At 45.6% G+C, this 19,595-nt stretch overlaps 1 protein-coding gene across 3 annotated transcripts; it reads left to right on the top strand.

Moving 5' to 3' along the window:
* Positions 1-546: 546 nt before the first annotated feature.
* On the top strand, positions 547-15,197 carry LOC140609342 (butyrophilin-like protein 10). 3 transcript variants are annotated; one of them, XM_072784715.1, is made up of 7 exons: positions 547-773; positions 6,704-6,799; positions 7,002-7,355; positions 7,853-8,134; positions 9,250-9,357; positions 10,138-10,164; positions 14,119-15,197. In XM_072784715.1, exons 2-7 carry the CDS (start codon positions 6,706-6,708, stop codon positions 14,712-14,714), a joined length of 1,461 nt encoding a protein of 486 aa, XP_072640816.1. In that variant the 5' UTR covers positions 547-773; positions 6,704-6,705; the 3' UTR covers positions 14,715-15,197. The 3 variants fall into 3 exon arrangements, with proteins under 3 accessions (XP_072640816.1, XP_072640818.1, XP_072640817.1); XM_072784717.1 differs by lacking the exon at positions 6,704-6,799; XM_072784716.1 differs by lacking the exon at positions 9,250-9,357.
* Positions 15,198-19,595: the final 4,398 nt, after the last annotated feature.

Here is a 19,595-nt window from a genome sequence, read left to right as displayed (position 1 = left end):
ATTAGATGACCAACCCCTTTTTTGCATTGATGCAGTGGTTTTTCTGTCCTGACAGCTCACTTTCCTTCCTGCACCAGGACACAGCACCTGCCCCATACACCTGTCCTGCTGATCCAAACGCTAAGGGACACAGTCCTCCAAGCTCCTCTTTCCCCCTATGATCGGGGGACACCACAATAAATGCTGGGAGGACCTGAAGACACTGTGCACAGCCCAGGTCAGGAAGTAGGAGTCTCCAGGGGAAATGCCAGAACTCAACAACTTCAACCAGTTGTGAGAAACTTTCCCGAAGAAAGCCACCCTGTCCAGGACTGGAGGGCTTTGATAATGGAGCAACTTTATCTGAATCCCCAGCTTCTGCCCTTGGCCTGAATCCTAGACCTGGAAAGCCATGTCTCCTCCTCGGGGCTCCTGGCATCATCCCTGGCAAGCATCCCTCCAAGGGCTGCCTTGCTTGGTCGCCCTCTCGTCCCTTATCTCATACTACCAGGCTTTTGCTCCTCAACACTTAGCGTGTTCATTCTGTTGACCACACCTAATAGGAAGCCCTTGGTTTTTTTCCATTGCAACTGCCAAATAGGCACAGTTCGTTTTTTGTTTTTACATAAATTAACAGGAGAACGCTACAGAAACTACAAAAGTCAGCTGCTCCTCTCTCCCATCACTCCAAGGAGGCTTGTTTTGTGCCCCACCTGGAACTTGCCGAGAACTAAATTAATTCCCTTGAGGCCACCAGAAGGTTCCTGGGAAGCCGACAGCTGGATTTGGGCCAGGTGAGTGGTTCCATTTTCATGGCACTCATGTACATCTTTCCTCTCTACACCCTGTCCCTATTCCTGAGTGACAGGGAGAGCTCAGGGACTGTCACCAAGAAGGCAAGCATCAAAGAGGATGAGGGCATCTGCCCACATACCTCCTCTTGTTTTACATAAAGGTCAATCGTGCAAGACTGTGCTGGATGAAACTGCCCAGACCAGCCAATGTGTCTCAGAACATGTGTCCTTAAAACTGAGTTCAACATAAATAGCAAAGCTGAGATGTGTCTTGGACTCAGGCTATCACTGCCAAGGAACCTGGGGGCTCATGTCCCCCCTCCTCCAGCTGCAGAAGCTTTCTTGGGAGAAACAGGGCCCAAAAGGGTTTAAGGGGATGGACGGATGTAGTTCTGAACTTTATTTCACTAAAGCGAAGGGTGGATTTTCTCCTCAGTGCACTTGTGTTCATGACAGAATAGAGCCTGACATCAGGCAATACTCTTACATAAGTAGTTGAGGAGTTGGAGCCCATTCACCCTGGAGAATGTGCCCGTGGCATTCTTTTATTTGTTTGTATCTTCATTTAAATTCAATTTTTTATTTTTTTATTTTTATTGGTGTTCAATTTGCCAACATATAGAATAACACCCAGTGCTCATCCCATCAAGTGCCCCCCTCAGTGACTGTCACCCAGTCACTCCCATCCACTGCCCACCTCCCTTTCCACCACCTCTTGTTCATTTCCCAGAGTTAGGATTCTCTAATGTTCTGTCTCCCTTTCTGATATTTCCCACTCATTTTTTATCCTTTCCCCTTTATTCCCTTTCACTCTTTTTTATATTCCCCAAATGAATGAAACCATATAATGTTTGTCCTTCTCTGACTGACTTATTTAACTAAGCATAATACCCTCCAGTTCCATCCACGTCGAAGCAAATGGTGGGTATTTGTCGTTTCTAATGGCTGAGTAATGTTCCATTGTATGCATAAACCACATCTTCTTGATCCATTCATCTTTCTATGGACACTGAGGCTCCTTCCAGTTTGGCTATTGTGGACATTGCTCCTATAAACATCGGGGTGCAGGTGTCCCAGCAGGCTCCCAGTGCTTCCCTATTGAGAATGATATTTGCTGTGGGCTTTTCATAGATGGCTTTTAAGATGCAGAGGAATGTTCCCTCTATCCCTATACTCTGAAGAGTTTTGGTCAGGAATGGATGCTGTATTTTGTCAAATGCTTTTCCTGCATCTATTGAGAGGATACTATGGTTCTTGTTTCTTCTCTTCTTGATATGATCTATCACATTGTTTGCTTTATAAGTGTTGAACCATCCTTGCATCCCAGGGATAAATCTCACTTAGTCATGGTGAATGATCTTCTTATGTACCCTGGATCCTATTGGCTAGTATCTTGCTGTGAATTTTTGCATCCATATTCATCAGGGATGTTGGTCTATAATTCTCCTTTTTGGTGGGGTCTTTGTCTGGTTTTGGGATCAAGGTGATGCTGGCCTCATAGAACAAGTTTGGAAGTAGTACATCTCTTTCTATTTTCTGAACAGCTTTAGTAGAATAGGTATTTTTCTTCTATAGATGTTTGATAGAATTCCCCTGGGAAGCCATCTGGTGTTAGACTTTTTTGACTTGTGAGGTTTCTGATGAGTCCTTCAACTTCCGCCCTGGTTATTGGCCTGTTCAGATTTTCTATTTCTTCCTGTTCCAGTTTTGGTAGTTTGTGGTTTTCCAGAAATGTGTCCATTTCTTCTAGATTGCCTAATTTATTGGCATGTAGCTGCTCATAGTAAGTTTTTAAAATCGTGTGTATTTCCTTGGCATTGGTGGTGATCTCTCCTTTTTCATTCATGATTTTATTAATTTGAGTCTTTTCTCTTTCATTTTTAACAACGCTGGCTACTGGTTTATCTAATGTTATTAATTCTATCAAAGAACCAACTCCTGGTTTTGTTGATCTGTTCCACAGTTCTGGTCTCTATTTCATTGAGATTTCTTCGAAACTTTATTAATTCTCTTCTTCTACTGGTGTAAGTTTTATTTGCTGTTATTTCTCCAGGTTTTTTAGGTGCAATGTTAGGCTTTGTATTTGAGTTCTTTTCAGTTATTTGAGGGATGCTTGTATGGTGATGTATTTCCCCCTCAGGACTGCTTTTGCTGTATGCCAAAGATTTTGAATGGTTGTATCTTCATTCTCATTAGTTTCCATGAATCTTTTAAATTCATCTCTAATTTCCTGGTTGACACTTTCATCTTTTAGCTGGATGGTTTTTAACCTCCTGTGTTTGAATTCCTTGCAAATTTCTTCTTGTGATTTAGTTCTAATTTCAAAGCCTATGGTCCGAAAATATGCAAGGGATGATCCCAATCTTTGGTATTGGTTATGACCTGATTTGTGACCCAGTATGCATCTATTCTGGAGAAAGTTCCATGTGCATTTGAGTAAAATGTGTATTCAGTTGCATTTGGTGAAAGTTCTATAAATATCTGTGATATCCATCAGGTCCAGTATATCATTTAAAGCTCTTGTTTCTTTGGAGATGTTGTGCTGACAAGGTCTGTCATTTACAGCAAGTGTTGTGTTAAAGTCTCCCAGTATTAGTGTATTATTATCTAAGTATGTCTTTGCTTTGGTTATTAATTGAATGATATACTTGGCACCTCCCACATTAGAGGCATAAATATTCATGATCATTAGGCCCTCTTCTTGGGTAGATCCTTTAAGTATGACTCTAATTCCTCTTCATATCTTATTATAGTCTTTGGGATATAGTTTAATTTATTTGATATAAGGATGGCTACCCCTGCTTTCTTTTGAGAACCATTTGAATGGTAAATGGTTCTCCAACCTTTTATTTTCAGGCTGGAGGTGTCCTTAGGTCTAAAATGAGTCTCATGTAGACAGCAAATAGATGGGTCTTGATTTTTATCCAGTCTGACACCCTGCACCTTTTAATAGGGTCACGTTCAAAGCTACTATTGAACGATATGAATTTCATGTCATCATGATACCTGTTGTGTGCCTGTTTTTGTGGATTATTTCTATGGACTTCATCTTTCTTTCACAGAGTCCCCCTTAATATTTCTTGCAGAACTGGTTTGGTGATCACAGATTCCTTCCGTTTCTGCCTATCTTGGAAGCTCTTTATCTCTCCTTCTATTCTGAATGAGAGCCTTGCTGGATACAGTATTCTTGGCTGCATGTTCTTCTCATTTAGGACCCTGAATATATCCTGCCAGCCCTTTCTGGCCTGCCAGGTCTCTGTGGAGAGATCTGCTGTTAGCCTAATACTTCCCCCCATAAAGTTTAGGGATCTCTTGTCTCTTCCTGCTTTAAAGATCTTCTCCCATCTTTGGAATTTGCAAGTTGCACTATTAAATGTCGAGGTGTTGAGTGGTTTTTATTGATTTTATTAGGGGATCTCTCTACCTCCTGACTTTGAATGCCTGTTTCCCTTCAAATGTTAGGGATGTTCTCAGCTATGATTGTCAAATACACTTTCTGGTCCTCTCTCCCTTTCATCAGCCTCTGGAACGCCCATTAAACGTAGATTTTTCCTTCTGAGGCTGTCGTTTATTTCCTTTAACCTTTCCTCGTGATCTTTTAATTGTTTTTCTCATTTTTCTTCAGTTTCCTTCCTTGCCATCAACTTGTCTTCTTTGTCATTCACTCGTTCTTCTACCTCATTAACCTTCGTTGTTAGGACCTCCAGTTTGGATTGCATCTCATTTAATTGATTTTTAATTTTGGCCTTATTAGATCTAAGTTCTGCAGTCATGAAGTCTTTTGAATCCTTTATGCTTTTTCAGAGCCACCAGTAGCTTTATAATTGTGCTTCTGAATTGGTTTTCTGACATTGAATTATAATCCAAATTCTGTAACCTTGTGGGAGAGAGTACTGCTTCTGGTTCTTTCTTTTGTCCAGAGTTCTTCCTTCTAGTCATTTTTTTCTCAGTGCAGAGTGGCTAAAAACATGTTATACTGGAAAGAGGAAGGAATAAAAAGAAAAAAGGGAGAAAACAAAGAAAGAACAAAAAAGGGAAATAAAGCAAAACAAAACTAAACTAAACAAAAACAAAACTAAACCAAAGAAAAACAAAAGAAAAACAAAAAACAAACCAAAAAAAAGGAGGGGTATCCTTTGATTCTATATAGTGTAAGTTCCTCGTCTTCCCCTAAAGCTTTCCAGCAGTGCATGGTTAAGAACCTGCTCTTCCCCTTTCCTTCAAGCTGGTCTTGTGGAGGAGTGGTTTGCTGTGCTGATTGTCAGGTGTGTGCCCCTGGGGGAGCTGCTCTTCTCCCTGCCAGGTGCACTGCTCAGTGGGAGCTGTTTATCCTGTGAGGCCCCTGTTCCCTGGGGCCCCGCTCCATCCCAGGCACAGGGTGACACGGGAAGGAACAAGACTGGCGGCTGCCAGCTCTCCAGCCCTGGAGTCTGCTCTAGCAGTAACTACCACAGCTGCCAGTCTGCACTGGCCTGGATGCTCCTGGCCTGGATGCTCCGGGATCCTGGGGTTCTGATCGCATGCTCAGGGCAGGAGCATCCTTGCTGTCCTGTGTCTTCCCAGCCTCCGCCTGTCCCAAGGGGAGTGCCGGACCCTGGGCTGTGTCCCCCGGCACCCTGGGCTCCAGGGCCTGCACCTCTGGAATCGTAGTCTCAGGCCGGGTAGCCCACTCAGTGCAGAGCCACCGCCTGAGCCGCCGCCTGAGCTGCTCCCAAGGCCCCGCGAGACACGTGTCACAGCCCTTTTTGGAGCTTGGTCTGTGGTGTGTGGCACGCTCTCCCCCAGGGCGCACTTCATCTGCTAGTGACCCCGGGAACCTGGGGGCTCCACTGCCCCTCCTGGGATCCTGCCCGAGTTCCCTGCGAGCGCCTTTCCATCTGGGAATATTGCTAACATTCCTGCTTCTCCGGGACTGGGCTTTCCTGTCCTAGAGGCTCTCACCACCTGGCCTTAGCCCAGCTCCTCGCGGGGCCCCTCCCCCACTGGATGCTTTTTTATTTTTATTTTTATTTTTATTTTTTCCATCTTCCTACCTTGATAGAAGCGAGAACTCTTCTCACTGCAGCATTCCAGCTGTTCTCTCTTTAAGTATCAGGCTGAATTCTTAGGTTTTCAAGATGATTTGAAAGTTATCCAGGTAAGTTGGTGGGGACAGGTGAGTTGGAAACCCTAGTCTTCCGCCATCTTGCCCCGCCCCCCAGTTTTTCCCCATTGAGAATGATATTTGCTGTGGGCTTTTTGGAAGTGGCTACTAAGATATTGAGGAATGTTCCCTCTACTACATTTTGACGAGTTTTAATCAGGAATGTATGCTGTATTTTGTCAAATGCTTTCTCTGCATCTATTGAGAGGATCATATGGCTCTTGTTTCTTCTCTTGGTGATATGATCTTTCACATTGATTGTTTTTAGGACTATTGAACCATTCTTGCATTCTGGGGATAAAATCCACTTGGTCATGGTGAATAATCCTCTTAGTGTACTGTGGGATCCTATTGGCTAGTATACTGGTGAGAATTTTTGCATCCATGTTCATCAGAGATACTGGTCTATAATTCTCATATTTGATGGGGTATTTGGTTTTGAAATCAAGGTAATGCTAGTCTGTTGGTGGCATTCTGAGGACAGATGAGGATAAGAGAAAGGATATCCTTGAGAAGATGGACACAAAAGCAGGTGGGGATGTCATCTCTCTGACTCTAAGATGAATAACTTCTATGGGAGTGTGAGGGTCAAGAGAGTTACAAGGGACCTTTCTCTCCCCTGGCCATGTTTCCATCACTCCCATTATCCTACTGGTTGTACCTGGTTTCCCACCAAGACAGAGACACAAACAAAGAATAAGAAAGAGAGACAGAGACAGAGGGATACAGCGACAGAAATGAACTCAGTCTCCTATGCGTGAGGCTCAGGTCTCTCCATCCCCAGCAGGCATGGCAAACAAACGTGGTCCAGGCATCTGCCCACCCAGCTGCTCCATTCTCTTCATGTTTCTGCAGCTCCTGTCCTGCAGCATCCCTGGAAATGGTAGGAGACCTCCACCCGCCCCATGCTAGGAGGATGCCAAGTGCATGGAGACGATGCCAGAGGGGCTGGGCTGGCACCTTCCACCTCAGCTGTTAGCCAAGGGTCCAAGCAGTCCTTCCCAGGGGACCTTGGGGATGGGTGGGAGGGCCCCTGGTCTCCTCACACCAAGCCTGGCTAATGCCTGCCCATCTGCTCTCATTAGGGAAAGCCGACTTCTCTGTCTTTGCACCTGACAAACCTCTTCTGGCCGTGGTTGGGGAAGAGGTGGATCTACCATGCCATCTGTCCCTCAATATCAGTGCCGAGGACATGGAACTGCGGTGGTACAGGGACCAGCCATCCCCAGCCATGCATCTGCATAAGAATGGGATTGATGTGCAGGATGAACAGATGGCAGAGTACCAGGGAAGGACCACCTTCCTGAGCACCAGGCTGGCCCAGGGCCAAGCCGCAGTGAGGATTCACAATGTCACTGCTCTTGATAATGGGACCTTCCACTGCAACTTCAAAGATGGCATCATGTCTGCAGAGACCACACTGTGGCTGAGGGTTGCAGGTGAGGGCCAGCTCCTGGCACTCTTGGTCTCCCTGAGTGCTTGCCCCCAAAGCTCATGCCCAGCTGATGATCACCCCTTTATGGCCAGAGCCTGAGCATGTCCCATAAGAAGCACTAACATGCTTGCAGCAGGGACAGTGTTTCTAGAAAGCACAGTTTCAGGCACCTGGCTTTGTTTTCTACGTTTGCTCCTCTCCCTTACCCAGCCAACTCATAAAGAGGGAAGCAGAGATAGAGAGGGAAGGGCAGAGGCAGAAAGAGAGACAGAGACACAGGAAAAGACACTAATTTTGTAATAGGGATTTTTTTCATTTCTGGGCCTTTTCTGGTTGGTCTTGTGCTTTCTTGGAACGAGGGTAACATATGGCAAAGAAATATTACACAGAGTAAGTAGTCTGTGAGAAACCCCTAATACCGGTGGAATTCTCAGCATCTGTATTCTTCTGATTGGAAGTGGCGGTGGTTGTGGAGATTGGCATGGGCGTCTCTTCCCACAGGGCTGGGCTCAGAGCCCAAAATCCAAGTGGGACCTGGACAGAGTGAAGGTGTCTGGGCACAGTGCACTTCGGAGGGCTGGTACCCAGAGCCCCAAGTGGAGTGGAGAGACCTCGGGGGACAATCCCTACCTTCTGTGACCAACCTGTCTGCCTCTCCAACAACGGGCCTCTTCAGCGTGGTGTCCAATGTGACTCTCCTGGACAGGGATGTGGAGGGCCTCTCCTGCTCCATCATCAGCTCCCTCCTCCAGAGGAGGAAGGTGGCCAAGAGCTACTTGCCTGGTGAGTGTTCTGTTCTGTTCAGGCCTCAAAAGCTTGGGGCACCCCAGACAATAAGTAGCTCATATCCAATAGCATGCAAAATCACAGAATATTTTTTATGATCGGTTCTTTAGAACTCGTTCTTTAGCTAGTTCTTTAGGTGTAATATCTACTCTTTTACAGCTTCCAAATATATAACAGAGCACTATTAACTGTAGTTGTCATGCTGTATGTCACCTTTCTGGGACTTGTTTATTTTATAAGTAGAAATTTATAATCTTTGCCCCATTTCACTGATTACCCCCACTCCCACTTTACATTTTGAGACTCTAGAAATGAATCTATTCTCTGCATCCAAGGTGGGCTTTCTGGTTTTCTTGGATTTTGGTGTTTTTTTTTTCTTGTTTTGTTTCATTTTAGATCCCATTTACATAAGATCACCCATTATTTTACCCTGTCTGACTTACTTCACCTAGCCACACGTCCACACAATCCAACCATGTTATTGCAAATGACCCAATTTCCTTATTGCTTATAGCTAAGCAATTTTATCCATTCATCCATCAATGGACACTCAGCTGTTTCCATATCTTTACTATTGTAAATAACAGTGCAAGAAATGTAAGAGACATGTATCTTTTTGGATTGATATTTTATTTTTTAAATAAATACCCAGAAGTGGAATTGATGGATCCTGTGTTAGTTCACTGTTTAATTTTTGAGGAGCAACCATCCTGTTCTCCATGGAGGCTGCAACATTATTTCCTCTCTCATTAGTGCTAAACAATATTCCATTGTTTAGACTACCATTGTGGGCTTGATGGACCACAGCCTGGGCTTCCAAGTTTCACTCTGTATAAAATTTTCACTTCTAAATAACCTCAAGCTTATGGAAAATTTGCAAGAATATCACGCAGTGATATTCCCATCCAGTGTTTAACACTCTGCCATTTATCTACCATTTCTCCTGATTTTGCACCTGTCATAATTTCTCTGTACAAACACAAGTAGTGTTCTCTGAGTTATTTCAGGTGAGTTTGAAACATTATGCCCCCTGACTCATGAACCCTATAGTGTGTGTGTCCTAAGAACACAGGTGCTCTCTTACTCTGATATCTTACCTGGCTCTGTTTTAGCTCAGTTGTCCAGAAGTTTGCCATCAATGACGTGGAGAACTGTGCTGCCTCTGATCCTCACTGTAGCAGGGCTTGCCATAGCTGGAGCTACCTGTCTCTTCCAGAAATGTAAGGGGGAGAGGAATAGGGTGGAGCTGGAAAAAGAGAGACGGTATAGAGCAGAGGAGCAGTGCTCCCAAGGTTAGCAGGCCCTGGTAGGGCAGAAGCACCCCTTCCAGCCAGGGCACAGGTGTGGAGCCCTGCATAAAGTCTCTCCTGTGCACACCCTCAAGCATGGGAGGAATGGGAGAGGCCTGCCCAGGACACAGCTCGAGGACTGCCCACTTACCATGTGCCCAGTAAAATCCTCTGACTGTGAGAGGTGTGCAGCTGCTCTTCAGCAGGTGACTTCAGGAACGATGGAGGGCCTCTGTGTCAGAGACAGAGAGATCTGAGCTTGAGCCCCAGAAGGTCTATCAGTCAGGGGTGATGAGAGCATCCTGAGAATTGCTCAAGTGACAAAAGCATCAACGTGCCTGTCATGTGACAGCATCCTGCTGTGGGTGCAGGATTATCAGTTTGCATTGTTGCACTTACCCATCCACTGCCCTCCCTGCCTCCTATGTCCTTGCCCATAGTGTTCAGACCCCAGCCTGGGAACAGATGTCCCCATGACAGAGGTGGGAAGCCTAGACCATCTGGATGTGCTTCACAAAAGCCTTCCTTAAAAAGAAAATGACCCTGGTTATTGCTTTATTGGCCACTGAAGAACCTATATTTGTTCCTGTTTCACAGGATCACAGCTAGAATTCATTAAATCTTGTTTTGACTTAGCTTCCACGAAATTGAACCTTGGCCCCATTGGATCAGCACAATCCCACAGTTTCACATCTTTCTGTTTTCTTGCAGGCTGGACAGAAGATGTGATCATCTATGGTGAGGTCATGCTGGGGGCTAGAAGCCTGTGTCCTTGGCCTGTGTGTTTATGTGCACATGTATGTATGTGCTGTATGTGAGTATTGTACCTTAATGTGCATGTGTTTGCATCTGTGTGTGTACATATGCATGCACATGTACTGGTGTATATGTCTGTGTGCCTCTGTGTGTATGGTGTGGGCGTGTATGTGTTTGTATTCCTTTTTGGTCCAGAGTGCTGAAGTGCTGTCCTAAATGCTCTTGAGTGGCAGCCACGTGGCTCTAAACATCAAGTTTTGGCTGTCGTGGGAGACCTTAGCTCCTGTTTATTAGCTGAGGTACAGACCTGCAGAGTGGAGGCAGCAAGACAGCCAGCCACTGGAAGGCAACCTGTTACCACAGAGAGTGCAGAACCAGTGACTTTCTACCCCAGGACACTCTCTTTGGGAGATTGGGGTAGAGAAGGTACAGTCTGGCCATGGACAAGGAACCCCCAGAACAGGGAAGGGTATAGCTGCAGACCATGAACCAGGCAGATGAGAGGTGTCAGGGCACCTGGAAACACATGTCCTGAGCACAGACACTTGTTGAGGGTCTAGGAGGAAACAGAGAGAAGCCAATCATCCATTCATTCACTCATTCATTCACGTAAAATAGTGACCAGTCACCTCCTATGCCAGCAGTCAGCCATCTATTAGTGAATAAAATGGCTTCCTCCTGACCTCATGGAGCATAGAATGTATGTGAGGATGCAAGCCATCAGCCAGTAGTTTTTCTTTAACTGAAACTAGAATTAATCAGGGTAAATATTGTAGGAACAAACTGGAATACAATAATGAAGTGGCCAGAAGAGTTCACGTGGGATGTCCAGGCCCCTGAGGATGGTGGGATGGTAACACCCAATTGAAGGGCTGGGCGACAGTGGGGTCACCACCTTGGGAGAAAGAGAGGTGGACCCCCAACCATGGCAGGGAGAATGGGGTCTGTGGTATGTGAGAGCTGAGTATGTAGAGGAGGCACAGGGTTTGTGGGTGTCTACACCTGCAGAGCCTGGAAGGCTCAGGCAGGAGTCTGGATGTTATGTGAAGCATGGTTCAAAATGAGTGAGGGGGTTTAAGCAGAGGAGATGTGCTGATGGAGGAGAGGAAACAGCCCCAAAATGGGTCCTGGGGCCACAAGTAACAGGGTCCAGCAAGGGCAAAGCAGAGTGAGGAACCCAAGGTGACCCTAGGCAGCATGAGTTCCTCGGCCCATGGTGGCTCCATCTAACAGAAGGTTTGGGGCAAAACAAGATATATTTAGGCAAAAGAATGAAAATCATCTTAGACCTCTTAAGACTGAAATGTTTTCAATATACAATTGGGGACATCAGATAAATCCTTGAATATGCAAGTCTTGCGCTCCAGGAGAAATGTGGACTGGAGCTAGGAATTTGGAGTCCATGGCATATATCTGGCATTGAAATTGAGGAAAGTGTACCATGGAGTGCTCCACTTATCTGCACACCTAAAATTACTTTTCAAAAATTCTTCTTTAAGAAAAAAAAACGGTTTCAAAAGGAAGAAAAAGAAAGAAAGAAAAGAAAGAAAGAAAGAAAGAAGAGAAGAAGAAGAAGAAGAAGAAGAAGAAAGAAAGAAAGAAAGAAAGAAAGAAAGAAAGAAAGAAAGAAAGAAAGAAAGAAAGAAAGAAATTAAGGAAGGAAGAAAGATATATCAAAGCTCTAGCCTTGGAGAACCTGGAATTTGAAGGTCTCTTTGAGCAGGAGTCTGGTCCGAGTAGGAGGGTCAGGGGAGGCTTCCCCACAGAAATCCGCAGATACAGTGTGTTGAAGGAGCAGCTGGCCATGTCCCTGGCAGTTGAAGAGTGGAGTAAAATTAGAACAAGAACGTGACTCAGAAAAACTGGCAAGTGTGATATGCAAGAGCAGTGTCCCCTGTGGAGACAGCTGGAGGGAAACTTCAAAGATTACCTGTGCAGTGGCTAACAATTGTTGAGGGAGGAATCAGGTGGAGTGTTTTGTTTGGGTTTGTTTTGGTTTTACTTTAAGGTCCGTGGTAGTATGTGTGTCACCTAAAAGGAATTTTCCGGAGTGAAGATGCATGAGGGAAAGGAAACAAGCTAGGGAACAAGTTTACAGGGAAGATAATCCACAGCTTTGGATAGGATGAAGCACAGACCTACACTGGCAGTCAGGTGTTGGGTGGTCCAGCACAGGATGGATGGCACAGGTGTGCTCCACTGCCAGGTGTGGAGTGGTGGGCCAGAACTCATTACTGAATAGTTTTGCATCAATCTTAGTTTTCTGATTTTGATCATTTTACTGTGGGTTATGCAAGATGTTGTCATAGACATAATGTTTGTGCTATTTTTCAGCTTCTTTGTAAGTCTAAAACTACTTTTTTAACGTGGATAATTTTTATTTAATGAGAGCATGTAGAGTAGAAGGAACCAGACTCATTGTTCAGCCAGGGAGTCCGTATTTGGCAATCATGGAACATGGGAGGGCTCCATCCCCATGGCTGACTCTACAGGGAAGGAGTCAGAGTGGAGAATTCAGGAAGCAGCAATGAGAATTCTGTGGGGAAATATATGGTCTTTACTGGAAAGAAAAAAGGGAACATGGTTCTAGCCAGAAGGAAGTAGAGATCAGGGAGAAATCTGGGGTTCATGTAGGAGGAGAGCTGGATCATGTCCAAGTGACAGGGATGTAAGGTCAGGAAACATGAGTGTCTGGGGTACCTGGGTGCAGACTCAAGCAAACAACAGCATAGCTGGCTTTAGAATGGGCAAGGGTGGACACTGGCTGGGAGGTTTCTGCTGTTCAGAAGGTGCCTGCTTGGCAGCTAGACACCCAGCTGGTCCCCACACACCCTCCCTGCCACTAGAATGGAGCCCAATGTAGACAGATCCTCCTCCTGGTCACATGTTGGGGTCTTGAGAGCTCTGAGAGGGATGGCAGGGCAGGAGAGAAGGGCTCTGTTTTGGAAGGTGTATTCATTGCAGCTTCTGGGTTCCTTAAGATGCCTCTTAGGCTTTTCCACATGGGACTCCTCAGTCGTTGACCCCAGAGCTGTCCAACGGCACCTGCATCAACACCTGTGGCACCATCTCATGTCCCCTGCATCCTTCCATGTCCTCTTATGTCTCTCTTTATCTCTGTCTCTCTGACCCTATCCTTCTCTCTTATGTCTATCTCTCTGTGTCTCTTTGTGTCTCCCTACCTTTCTCTTTGTGTTTCTGTGTCTTTATGTTTCTTTATCTCCCCTATTTCTCTATCTCTATCTGTCCCCCTCTCTCTGTTTTTCTGTCTCTGTATCTGTCTCTTTCTCTATATCTCTGTCTCTATCTCTCTGTGTGTCCATGTCTATCTGTCTCTGTCTATCTCTCTCCTTGTGTAATTGGGCCTATCTGTCTCTCCTTGCTATCTTGTCTCTCTGTGTCTCTAACTATTCTTGTCTTTCTCTCTGTTCCTGTCTCTATCTCTCTCCCTAGTCTCCCTGTCTTTCTCTATTTCTCCCTATCTCTCTGTCTCTGTTACTATCTCTCCCCTATATCTCTCCCCCTATGCCTTTGTCTCCCTCTTTATCTGTTCCCTACTTCTCTTTGTCTCTATCTCTGTCTCTGTCTCTCTGTCTCTCTGTCTCTCTCTCTCTCCCACACACACACACACACACACACACACACACACACACACACACACGTGTTGAGACATGGAGTCCAGGGACGTGAGTAGACCTCACTGTGTGCTAGCTATGTACCCTCTTTAGTAGAAATCCTCCCCTGGTTCTGACCTGGAGTTGCCTCAGCCATTCTGGGTGGCCTATTTGCATGGGGTCCTGAACAGAAAAAGCTGGAAGCATAGGGACACCCAGGGAAGCTGTGGTCACCTCTCCCAGAGGTCTTGGGGTCCCCTCCATGTAGGATTGTAGGTTAGAGACACAAACCCCCAGACCTGACCCTCTTCTCTTCCCACAGTCAGCCCATCCCTGGACCCTGACACCGCAAGCCCCAAACTCGCTCTGTCTGAGGACGGGAAGAGTGTGAGGCGGCTATTCTTTGACCAAGAGCTGCCCGACATCCCCAGCAGATTCGACCAGGACCCCTGTGTGCTGGCCCGGGAGCAGTTCTCTGCTGGGAAGTATTACTGGGTGGTCCAGGTGGGGCATAGGAAGGCCTGGAACTTGGGCGTGTGTCTGGACAGCTTGGATCCGAAGGGAAGGATCCCCAAGGCCCCCACGAATGGACTCTGGGCCCTAGAGCTGTACAAGGAGACATTCTGGGCACTCACCTTCCCGAGGGTTCGCCTATACCCTTCTGAACCCCTGCATCAGGTCGGCATTCTCCTGGACTGTGAGGCTGGCAGAGTCTCCTTCTACAATGTGGGCAGTGGATCCCTCATTTACACATTCTCTGGACTCTCTTTCTCCGTACCCCTGAGGCCATTCTTCTGCCTTTGGACTCATGACCCTAACCCCCTGACCATTTGCACAGAATGCCAGGACTTAGAGGCATTGGGATCTCCTCAGAGCCAGGGACAGAAGGTGGGGAGCCTCCTCCATCAAGACCCATGATCTCTCCCCTCAGGCCCATCATAGATTTGGGGAAACCATATCCATTCTACATCCCAGCTATACCCATACAAGGGTACACCTTTCTGAATTATTCTGTCTCATCTTCCTTTTCATTCCCTGTACTATACTAAGAATATATTATGGGCTGAACCATGTCCCCTCAAATTCACATGTTGAAGCCCCAACCCCCAGGACCTCAGAATGGGGCTGTATTTGGAAATGGGGTTTTTACAGAGGTTTTTGAGTCATAAGGAGGTCTCTAGAATGTGCCTTGATCCCATATGATGGGAGTCCTTATCAGAAGAGTGGTTTAGGGTACAGACACACACTGGTGGATGACCATGCATGCAAAGACACAGTAAGGAGATAGTGTTTACATGCCACGGAGAGAGACCTCAGAAGGAGCCAGCCCCACCCACAGCTGGATTTGAGACTTCCAGTCCCAAGGATTAGGACACAATAAATATGTGTTGTTTAAACAAACCTCCCTGCCTGTGGTATTTTTTTACACAGCCAAAGCTGACTGGGATATATTAATATGCACAGTGTGGTGCTTTTCTGAAATATACTTGGGGTATTTGGAAAGCACTGAACCCAGTGCCAGATGTGAAGTAGTTACTCAGTAAATGCTAGCCTTTCTCATTCCCTTCTCCTCTCTCCTTCCCCTCCTTTAGCCATTCTTCTCTTCTCTTTTCCCTCCTCAATCCACCTTACCCTCCTCCAATATCTCCTTAACCACCTACCTCTCTCCCCCATTCTCCCTTTATCTCTCTCTTCCCTCCCTACCTCCCCCCTTCCTCTCCATCATCCCCCATCCACCTTTCCTTCCTATGAGTCTTCGTTACCCTTCTCATTCTCTAACCCATCCTCTCCTTCTTCTTTCCCCTCCTGCTCCTCTACACCCAACTTCTCTTCCTACCCCCTTTCCCCTCTCTCACCTACTTCCTTCACACTCCTCCCTACCCACTCCTCTTTCTTCCTCTCCATGTCCCCCTCACAATACCCAGGACATTTGGTCTACCTTAGCACCACCCTCTTCTTCACTATGGTGGGTCAGTGCAGATCTAGCTGAGGGTAAGTCAAAGATTCCAGAGCTCCCCAGATCAGCCATGGAAGCAAATGAAGATGAACACATGACAGTCCAAAACCTTTGGGGTTCAGCAAAGGCAGTCCTAAGAGGAAAGTAGATAGCAATACAGGCCTAATTCAAGAAGCAATTCTCTAATACGAAACCTAACCTTACACCTAAAAGAGCTAGAAAAAAGACAGCATATGAAGCCTGAATCCAGCAGGAGAAGGGAAATAATAAACATTAGAGCAGAAATAAGTGATATAGAAATGAAAAATAGAGTAGATCAACAAAACAAGGAGCTAGTTCTTTGAAAGAATTAACAAAATTGGTAAGTCCCTAGCCAGACTTATCAAAAAAATAAATAAAGAAGAAAGAAAGAAAGAAAGAAAGAAAGAAAGAAAGAAAGAAAGAGAAAAGAAATGGAACCAAACTATAAGAGAAAATTATAAGCAATTATAAGCCAACAAATTAGGTAAACTGGATGAAATGAATGCATTGCTAGAAACATATAAACTCTTAGATAGAAAATCTGAACAAGGGAAGGGCAAGATGGTGGAAGAGTAGGGTCCCCAAGTCACCTGTCTCCACCAAATTACCAAGATAACCTTCAAATCATCCTGAAAATCTACTAATTCAGCCTGAGATTTAAAGAGAGAACAGCTGGAATGCTACAGTGAGAAGAGTTCGCGCTTTTATCAAGGTAGGAAGACGGCATGGGGCGGGGGTTAAAAATAAAGAAACAAAAGGCCTCCAAGGGGGAGGGGTCCCACGAGGAGCCCAGCTAAGGCCGGGACGAGTGTCCCCAGGACAGGAAAGCTCCATCCCAGAGAAGCAGGAGCTGCACCAACCTTCTCGGGCGGAAAGGGGCTCGCAGGGAGGTGGAGCAGGACCCAGGAGGGCGGGGATGCCCTCGGGCTCCCTGGGACACTAACAGACACCTGCGCCCCGGGAGAGTGCGCCGAGCTCCCTAAGGGCTGCAGCGCACAGCGGGACCCGGAGCAGCTCGAGGGCTCGGGGGCGGCTCCCCGGAGGGGGCTGCCGGGCGGGAGCGCGAATCCAACAGCGCAGGCTCTGGAGCACAGGGCGCTGGGACACAGCCCAGGATCCGGCCTCCCCCCAGGTCGGGCAGAGGCCGGGAGGGCCCAGGACCGCAAGGACGCTCCTGACCCGAGCTGAGTGGATCAGCGGTCCCGCCCCGGAGCCTCCAGGCCCTGCAGACAGAGAGCTCTGTAGTTACTGCGGGAGCTGACTCCAGGGCTCCAGAGCTGGCCCCGCCACTGCGGTTGTTCCTCCTGGGACCTCACGTGGTAAAAAACCCCCACTGAGCCTTACAGTGGCCTCACCAGATAAACAGGATAAACATTACTCACTGAGCCCTGCACTAGGCAGGGGGCAGAGCAGCTCCCACAAGCGCTAACATCTGAAAATCAGCACAACAAGCCCCTCCCCCAGAAAACCAGCTAGACATACAGGGGAAAAACAAATTAATGACCAAGCAGCACTGGAAAGTTCCAGGGGAAGACAAGGTACTTACAGTATACAGAATCAGAGGATACTTCCCCGTGTTTTTTTTTTCTTTTTGCTTTCTGTTTGCTTCCCCCACCCTTTTTTCCCTTTCTTTCTGTTTCTTTCTCTTTTTCTTCTCTTTTTTTCGTTTTTCCTCCTTTTTTCTTTTTCTCTTTTCTTTCCTTCTTTCTCTCCTCTCTTTTTCTCCTTTTCCCAATACAACTTGCTTTTGGCCACTCTGCACTGAGCAAAATAACTAGAAGGAAAAACTCACCTCAAAAGAAAGAATCAGAAACAGTCCTGTCTCCCACAGAGTTACAAAATCTAGATTACAATTCAATGTCAGAAAGCCAATTCAGAAGCAGTATTATACAGCTACTGGTCACTCTAGAAAAAAGCATAAAGGACTCAAGAGACTTCGTGACTGCAGAATTTAGATCCAATCAGGCAGAAATTAAAAATCAATTGAATGAGATGCAATACAAACTAGAAGTCCTAACGACGAGGGTTAACGAGGTGGAAGAACGAGTGAGTGACATAGAAGACAAGTTTATGGCAAAGAGGGAAACTGAAGAAAAAAGAGACAATTAAAAGACCATGAGGGTAGATTAAGGGAAATAAATGACAGCCTGAGGAAGAAAAACCTACGTTTAATTGGGGTTCCCAAGGGCGCCGAAAGGAACAGAGGGCCAGAATATGTATTTGAACAAATCATAGCTGAAAACTTTCCTAATCTGGGAAGGGAAACACGCATTCAGATCCAGGAGATAGAGAGATTCCCCCCGCTAAAATCAATAAAACCCGTTCAACACCTTGACATTTAATAGTTAAGCTTGCAAATTCCAAAGATAAAGAGAAGATCCTTAAAGCAGCAAGAGACAAGAAATCCATGACTTTTATGGGGAGAAGTATTAGGGTAACAGCAGACCTCTCCACAGAGATCTGGCAGGCCAGAAAGGGCTGGCAGGATATATTCAGGACCCGAAATGATAAAAACATGCAACCAAGAATACTTTATCCAGCAGGCTCTCATTCAGAATGGAAGGAGAGATAAAGAGATTCCAAATTGGCAGAAACCAAAAGAATATGTGACCTCCAAACCAGCTCTGCAAGAAATTTTAAGGGGGACTCTTAAAATTTCCCTTTAAGAAGAAGTTCAGTGGAACAATCCACAAAAACAGGACTGAATAGATACCATGATGACATTAAACTCATATCTTTCCAAAGTAACTCTGAACGTGAATGAGCTTAATGACCCCATCAAAAGGCGCAGGGTTTCAGACTGGATAAAAAAGCAGGACCCATCTATTTGCTGTCTACAAGAGACTCATTTTAGACAGAAGGACACCTACAGCCTGAAAATAAAAGGTTGGAGAACCATTTACCATTCAAATGGTCCTCAAAAGAAAGCAGGAGTAGCCATCCTTATATCAGATACACTAAAATTTACCCCGAACTCTGCAGTGAGAGATGAAGAGGGACACTATCTCATACTTAAAGGATCTATCCAACAAGAGGACTTAACAATCCTCAATATATATGCTCTGAATGTGGGAGCTGCCAAATATATCAATCAATTAATAACCAAAGTTAAGACATACTTTGATAATAATACACTTATACTTGGTGACTTCAATCTAGCACTTTCTATACTCAATAGGTCTTCTAAACACATCTCCAAAGAAAGGAGAGCTTTATATGATACACTGGACCAGATGGATTTCACAGATATCGACAGAACTTTACATCCAAACTCAACTGAATACACATTCTTCTCAAGTGCACATGGAACTTTCTCCAGAATAGACCACACACTGGGTCACAAATTGGATCTGAACCGATACCAAAAGATTGGGATCGTCCCCTGCATATTCTCAGACCTTAATGCCTTGAAATTACAATTAAATCACAAGAAGAAGTTTGGAAGGACTTCAAACACGTGGAGGTTAAAGACCATCCTGCTAAAAGATGAAAGGGTCACCAGGATATTAAGGAAGAATTAAAAAGATTCATGGAAACTAATGAGAATGAAGATACAAGCATTCAAAATCTTTGGGATGTAGAAAAGCAGTCCTGAGGGGGAAATACATCGCAATACAAGCATCCATTCAAAAACTGGAAAGAACTCAAATACAAAAGCTAACCTTACACATAAAGGAGCTAGAGAAAAAACAGCAAATAGATCCTACACCCAGCAGAAGAAGAGAGTTAATAAAGCTTCGAGCAGAACTCAACGAAACCGAACCAGAAGAACTGTGGAACTGATCAACAAAACCAGGAGTTGGTTCTTTGAAAGAATTAAT

Source organism: Canis lupus, chromosome 18 (genome assembly GCF_048164855.1).
Source record: "Canis lupus baileyi chromosome 18, mCanLup2.hap1, whole genome shotgun sequence".
Taxonomy (NCBI): domain Eukaryota; kingdom Metazoa; phylum Chordata; class Mammalia; order Carnivora; family Canidae; genus Canis; species Canis lupus.
Note: the sequence above shows the minus strand (reverse complement) of the source record. Positions and strands in the feature narration are given on the sequence as shown.

Bases quoted from the DNA above. Each gene is read 5' to 3' on its own strand.
- LOC140609342 (XM_072784715.1), top strand. From the start codon at position 6,706: ATGGCAAACAAACGTGGTCCAGGCATCTGCCCACCCAGCTGCTCCATT. The intron at 6,800-7,001 runs GTAGGAGACCTC...TGCTCTCATTAG, and splicing joins CTGCAGCATCCCTGGAAATG to GGAAAGCCGACTTCTCTGTC. The intron at 7,356-7,852 runs GTGAGGGCCAGC...CTCTTCCCACAG, and splicing joins ACTGTGGCTGAGGGTTGCAG to GGCTGGGCTCAGAGCCCAAA.